This window comes from Pogona vitticeps, chromosome 2 (genome assembly GCF_051106095.1).
Source record: "Pogona vitticeps strain Pit_001003342236 chromosome 2, PviZW2.1, whole genome shotgun sequence".
NCBI lineage: Eukaryota > Metazoa > Chordata > Lepidosauria > Squamata > Agamidae > Pogona > Pogona vitticeps.
The window spans coordinates 87925272-87932710 of NC_135784.1; the positions used below are offsets into that span (position 1 = coordinate 87925272).

General features: G+C 41.1%; 1 protein-coding gene across 1 annotated transcript; it reads right to left on the bottom strand.

Annotated features, from left to right (window-relative positions):
- Window positions 1-739: 739 nt before the first annotated feature.
- On the bottom strand, window positions 740-6741 carry LOC110077997 (serine protease inhibitor Kazal-type 6). Its single transcript, XM_020791672.3, has 4 exons — window positions 5224-6741; window positions 3013-3035; window positions 2005-2114; window positions 740-1113 (listed from the first exon to the last, which is right to left on the bottom strand). Exons 1-4 carry the CDS (start codon window positions 5393-5395, stop codon window positions 1065-1067), a joined length of 354 nt encoding a protein of 117 aa, XP_020647331.3. The 5' UTR covers window positions 5396-6741; the 3' UTR covers window positions 740-1064.
- Between the last annotated feature and the right edge of the window lie 698 nt (window positions 6742-7439).

The window sequence follows — 7439 nt, forward strand, 5'->3', positions numbered from 1 at the left end:
ACAAGAGGACCTGGTGTGCTCTGGTCCATGTGGTCACAAAGAGCTGGACATGACTTAACAAATAAACAACAAAACCAGTCATACTTTCATACTTCCTCCACATAACATTCTTCACAGGGGAAAAAGTGCTAGAAGTCTGTTGTCCCTGCCTGAATTTCCTGACTGCTGAGACTGGAACAAGGAGCTTCTCGAACACACTACTAAAAACGGTGCCACTCTGGCAGTATAAACCTATCTCCCCATTAGCAGTGATCATTTTATGTCTCCCCTCCATGAATAAGCTATGTAGGCAGACATGCATGATTGAAATGGGGAAATAAACATGAGGGGATGGTTTGCTGCGTGTAAGATCTTTCCCATTTAGGTTAAGGTCCCTGAAAGACTACCCAATAGCTATCATACCCCATGTTTGCTGCATGAGAAAGCACATCTGTGTTTGTATCTTCCCCTCTTAAATTGTGCTCCTGAAACTTGCCAGATGGCCAGCTGTCGCAAGGCAATTCTCCTGGAGAAAAAGTATGGTTTTCCTCCCACACCTAATGCAGAGGTAGCACCTTGGAAAGCTATGGTGGACCATACCAATGACCTGTATGCACCACAGGTGTTTTACAAAGTCATTCCATTGTACAGTACCAGACTCAATGGATTCTTTGTTGACAGTAGTCCATTGTATCCCAACAGGCATGGTCCTGAAATAAAGTCAACACAAGGGGAGAGAAATCTGATCCAGAAGAAATACTTCATGGTAGAGCAGGATGCTTAGCTTGCTTTATTAATAAATGGACAGAGTCCTATTGGTGTTTGAAGAAGATCTGCACTGTTGCTCATTTGACCAGACATACACCCAAGATATGTCTCAGTATCTCACCAATTAACTCTAATTAGCTATGTGAAGTTACACAAACCCTTCACACTGATAGGCTTTTAGCCAATGAAAATAAGACATTTTGAAGATATGCACTGGAAAACAAAGCAGAACCCGAAGGATTTCCTTGTTGCGAGGCTTTGGCTGAAACATCAAGTGAGCCGGCTATTCCGGGTTTTAGTCCTATGCATCTTCATATTTAACGGCATTTTCCATGGTACTTCAGTCTAAGTGTTCTTCCACTTGCTCTGGTGAGAGAAAAACAAAAAACAGAATGAAAATCCAGATGTTGTAGATTTCCTTATGTCAACAGGTTTAGAACTGCTGGATAGCTCAGTGGCTTAGGTCTCTGGCTGCAGAGCCAGAGGTTGGAAGTTCAATTCCCCACTGTGCCTCGTTGACAGGGGCTGGACTCAATGGTCCATAGGGTCCCTTCCAGCTCTGCAGTTCTATTATTAAGTGAAGGGTGTTAACTAAAAATATCTGTGTGTGCAGTGGGGTTTTGTTTTGTTTTGTTTTTTAATTGCCAACTCTCTAGCTGAGTTGGCCCAGGTAGGTGGGGCTCGTCAGCCTGGGAAGGCAGCCCATCTAGGAGAAGGAAAACTCTGATTTCAAACCTCCACTGCCTTGTGGCTATATCTACTGATGAAAAAGGCTTCAGGAGTAAACCTCAAGGCAAAATCTGGAGCTGGAGTCCCAGTGGCAGTTCTTGGTCTGGCAACTCCTGTGACATTGCTGGAACCAGTTGTATTGCCTCTTGCCTTTCCATTGGACTATTTCAGCATTGTGAAGAGGGGAATTTGCTGCTTAGGTAACAGCCTATCCTCCATATTATTTTACCCAGGCTTTGTGCTCTGGAGAGGACACTCCAGCTTCGCATACAGCAGCGAAGTCCTCCATACAGAGCATGTTACCATAGTGTCTCGAGACTGAAGGATGCCTATGATAAGCTGTGTTGGCAAAAAGAAAAACAAGAACACAAAACATTCCAATTCTTATGACTGATAGCTTGTTGCCATCATAAGTATATTTGCAGGGAGAATAGCACAACCTAACTGAAATGTAAAGTAGACTGCAAGATAAGGGGTTGTGTAGAGAAACTTTTCTGAAGGTGCATGATAAGTGAAAGTTATACTCACATATATGCATTACAGAAAAAACACTTGTTATCATAAGTCTGACCATCAGAACCACAGTGGGGATTATACTCCTTTGTGCACACAGTTTCCGGCTTGCGAAAACAATTAACCTGAAAAGAAAACAACACCATTTTAAGGGCCAACTAGGGCTTGATTCTACTGACAATAAGAACTGCTGCAGTATCACATTCTCCTTTTTAAAAAATAGTTTAAAATAAGGTTTCTCTATGACATAAATGGAAGCATGAATTATTTTGCATGGGAAGTGTGTCTTCTGATTGAAAAGCAACATAAAATACCATTCCGCCTGATTTATTTCAGTTGTTTCCACATACGCAAACCCCTTTGTTGCTGCAGATTGTGCTTTTGGGTAACCAGTGGAGGTGGTGGGAGTGGCAGCACCAGCAACAAGAGCCACAAGCCATGGAAAGAAAGCAGGGAGTCTGAAAGGGAAGGGAAGAACACCGCCTGTCCTTCTTTTACAACCACTCCCCACTCCTGTTGTAGGATATTTTCCCTTTTCTCTCCCTCTCCTCCCCCTCCCCCTCTCCCTTTCCACAGCAGCAGGGGTGAATGGACATCATGAGAACAAAGTGGGAAGACACAGGACAACACTGTCAAATGCAATGATTCTAAAAGGCAGTGTATCCCCTCAACTGAGAGACAAAGCAGCTTTAAAAAAGATTAGACATTTTCTCAAGAGGGAAAACCCAAATACTGTGTGAGTGCCACACACAAATCCAAATACTATGTGATTACCACAAGATTGGTTCAATTTAGAATGGAGCTTATTGTGAGACAAATGTAAATGTAAACAAGCCCTTAGTCTTCTTTGGCTTTGGGTTGCAAGACTTATTTTATTGTCACAAAGTAAATGATATGAAGCCTCAGTGATTTAGATAAAAGATTATGAGGTACCAAGTATCAGGACTTTCTGGCAAGGAAAACATATATTTAAAAACTTTAGTGTGAGAAGCACTGGAATAAGAAGACATCACTGGTACTCACCCTTTTGGCTTTGATGACAGGAGCTAGAATAAAAACAAGAAATGTGTCAAAGGTGTAACTCAGCCTTGCATACCAAATAATAGCCCATTGGAGAACATTCTCTTCATCACAGAAAAATGAAACACATTTTATGTAATACTTCCTTCAGAGAACACATAGTTATGTTTCACAATATACAAAATTAAGTTAAATGCTGTTTATTGACAGGACATTTTAAAAGAATCAATTAGGGTGGGGCTTTGTTGCAGCAAGTCCTGAAACTGACCGATACAATTCAGTTTCGACCTCTCCAAACTTGGGGAGGGGGAGGACTTCTGCTAGGAGAAGTGAAAGTCTGAAGCAACAGAATCTGACTGAGAAGGGAGGTGGCCCAGGAGTTTCCTGGATTGGCCTCTTTTCGAAGTTGCAATCGGGAAGCAGAACTGAGTGGGCATCATCTTTGCCACAGAGCTGGGAATGTCCCAAGACAGAGAGCGGAAAAGTACAGCAGGATTTATACATGGAACTGCTAAGGACCTAATACAATGAAGAGACTGGGTGTAATCTACAAGAGAAAATGACTAGACTTATATCTGGACAGACTGGCAACCATTCCCATGCCTTGATCTGATGCTTGGCTGAAAGAAAGGAAGAGGGAGGGATAAAAAACAGTTTTGCTTCTATTGCGGCAATAAAAAAAACAAGCCCACAGGACAATATAACTATAAACTACTGATGGATTGAAATCTGTGAAGCAGCCAGAAACAGTCTTGGGAAAAGCCCTTCCTCCTGCCAACCTTCTGCCCCAAGCTACTATTGTGAGTAACTACTGTGGTCACTACCTGCTAGAAAGACATCCAGATACTTAATGGACTGCACCAGATGAAAACAGAGATGGAACAGCTATTTGAACAAATTAAAGACACAGGGACACAAATGGAATTTACAGTGAAGATGGAGAAAGAAATGAAACTACAACAGGGATTCAATCTTTTAAAACTACACACAGAGGCAGACAATTTTATTCTTAAACCCCAGAAGGTTCTAGAAGAAGAAGGTGACGATACAATGCAGCAGAGAGCCAATTTGTCAGTCCCCGTTATGGAGATGTCAACAGCAGAAGTGCAGCAAATAGCAAAGTTTACTATGAGCTTCGATATGAAAGGGAGAAGAATCGAGATGATGGGACTCATGCTGTGGCAGATGAGGCAAAGGAGACAATATATGAAGTGGATGAAGCTCTTGAGAATGGATGAGTGGTCCATAAGATGGAAAAAGAAAGACAACATGATAAGAGGGGCAGAAAATATTGATTAGAATATGCAGATAGAGCAGTGGAGATAAATGTTGTTAAATGTAAGAAGGCATTTTTGGGTGAAGTAATACATGATAAAATGAACACAAACTAATGGTTGTGGCAGTGATTTGGAATAATGGATATGAAATGGCAGAATAACATTAAACCTATAAAACTAGTAAGCTTAAAGATAAAAAGAAAAAGAAGGTCCAAAAAATGGAAGATTAGTAATGATAAATATTATGGAAAATAGTTTTTTTTTTACTCTTCGTATGATTTCCATCTTTAATACTGTACAATTGTATAAGCAGATGTAAGAATACTTTTCACTGTCTGGAATTTTATGCTTTCTTACTTTTTCCCCCTTCTTACCTGGCCCCCTATTTGTACCGTAACCCCTATCTCTATAAAAAGGAATAAAATATACATTTAAAAAATAAAAACAAAAAGAATCCATCAAAGTCAGTGAAAATCTTCAATCTATTGATAATACTAATCTACTTTTTAAAGATGTTGCACTCTCCTCTGTCTGAAATCAGGGACTGCTCCTTAGATTAACCTCCACCTAAGTACAGTATCTAATTCTACCCAAGGACAATCTGAATGTTGTGGCAACCATGTGGGATGGCTATCCAAAACCATTGTGATTGGTGCAGGCAGAAGAGGGTGTTAATGTTTGAAAGCCTCTGCATTCACTATGGTTCTCAATACTTGGCCTCATTTTGCATGAGGAATCCCTTAGAAAAGGGGTGCACAACATGCAGCCCTCTAAATATTGTTGAACTGCAGTTCCATCAGCCATAACCAGGATTGGCAGGGATGATGGGGCCTCCTGAGTCTTGCTGTCTAATGGCACAGGTTGCCCACCACTGTCTTAGAAGGATCATGGATTATTGTTTTAATATGTGGGATGAAGAACCGAAACATGGACTCACCTGAGTACAAGACAAACAGGGTCAGGGCCAGGAGAATATATGCCACTTTCATGCTTGTGTGAGAGGGTGTTATCCTGACTGAGTCTCTGCTGGCAATCTTCTGAGGAGACGTTTTGCAGCTTCCAGTGACAGTTGGTGGTAATGTTTCACATCTCAGCCAAGCCTCTTTCATATATATATGCAAGTACCTGAATCACTGATTATGAAACCTACCTACCTCAAGAAAATGGACGTTTGACATTACAGTGGAATGTGGTGAGTGTTGTAATTGCAGTTTACATATCTGTACAAAGGATGCAACATGGGAAGAAGAAGCAATATGATCCAGGAAAGCTAATTGCTAGAATGGTATCTCCTGTTTGACTATATTGCTGAAGAATGGTACATTGGTATATCCAGTGATTTCCCCTAAGGAACAGCATAATACAGCATCCTTTAAAAGAGGTGGCATTCGTCCCAGCAATTACGAAAGGTTTCTAATAGATCTGCTCTCTCTCATTCTCTCTCTCTCTCTCTCTCTCGCTCTCTCTCTCTCTCTCTCTCTGGGTATCCATCTCCAAGAACTCCATTCATCACTTGTCAGTTCATGTGCTGGTACTGTATGATTGTACACAAGTAGAAGTAAATTACAAAGCTTGTAAAGCAGCCATGCAGAGAGATAAAGAATGGGTGCTTGTCTCTTGTTCTATCATATCTACCAAGAATCTTCTTTCTTTCTCATGACAGTATAATTCCATCATTCCATTAGGCATAGTAAGATGAACAATGGAATTTCATCTGCCTTAATCCAGAGAAGGGGGACACTAGGAGCTTCAGGTCCTTAAACCTTCTCCAGAACATGATTGGAAATTCAGGAAAATATTGAGATCCCTAATTCTCCAGAGGGAAGACATCTTAATTGATCACTCCTGAAATTGCCCAGCTCACTACCATCTAAACCTAAACAGAGAGGGGGGATCTTGTCTGTTTTTTGCATTTCTACATTGCTCTTCAGCTGGAATTCACTGGTCAAGTGACATGAAATGATCCCTTAACTCCCTGTTATCTTCAATCTGCTGAACTTTAGAGCAAGAGTGTGTTCTACAGTATGTTGGGTCCTGGAGAATAAGGAGGTCAGGCAGTCCCATTGTTGTCAAAGAAAACACAGACTTCAAGGGTGCCTTCCACAAGATAGCCAGTATAGGTCAGGGATGAGCAACACTGTGTTAGTGTGGCTCAGGGCCATTTTTTAAGATTTGCCAGGAGCCCAAGAGTGCATGCCTAAGGGAGTAAGGGCTAAAAGGTTTCATTTGGGCATTCGATTTTCTTTTTACTGTGCACAAATGAAGTGGTTGTCTGCAGCACAGTTTACTACAGTGTGTTCTTATTAATTGAAAAAAAGGATTTAATTTCTTTTCTTTTTTTTAAAAAAAAAGGTTAATTCAAAAACTCCCTTTGAGGATTCTAGAGACCAATTTAAATATATATAAAAGTCCCCTATGTCCTCTTGGAAGGGAGAGGACATGAGAAGCAATTCTGTTCCCAGCATGCCATCTGCAAAAATCAAATGCCCAAATGAAACCTTTTAGCCCTAACTCCCTTAGCCATGCACTCTTGGGCTCATGGCAAATCTTTAAAAATGGCCCCCCAACTGAGGCACGTCTGTTGTTATAGCATAGTGATTTCCAACCTTTTGGTAATCCAGGTGTGCTTTGACTGTAACTCCTGGAAAGCCTAGATAGCACAGCTGGTAGTGAAGACTTCTGGGAACTGTAGTCAAGAACGCCTGGGCAGCTATGAACTCTGACCATCAACGAGTGATTTTTAAGGACTGACTTCCTGAGTTGTGCAAAAGGGGCATGCTGCTTTTGCAACATTTGCGTTATCTTTTGGAAATCCATCTCTTGTTGCAAATTGCCATAGAATCCACTGCAGTTTTGTAAGTGGTAACTTCCTGCAAATTGGCAAGGGAAATTACCATCAGCCTGGTGGTTTCAAATGTTTTCCAGTACGTCAGGACATGTGACACTGCAGCTCCTGTTTTTCAGGTCTTTCCTGTGCCATGGGTCGAAATCAGACTCTTCCTTTGGAGAATATGAACCTTTGCATCTCTCCATTGATGAATCTGTGATGATCAACAAATAGTTAACATTTCTTTACCCAAAGCTGCTTCTAAAAGAAGGATACTGTCAAATATCAAGGTTTTGTGAATTTCTCAGCAGTCGCCATGCCCATTA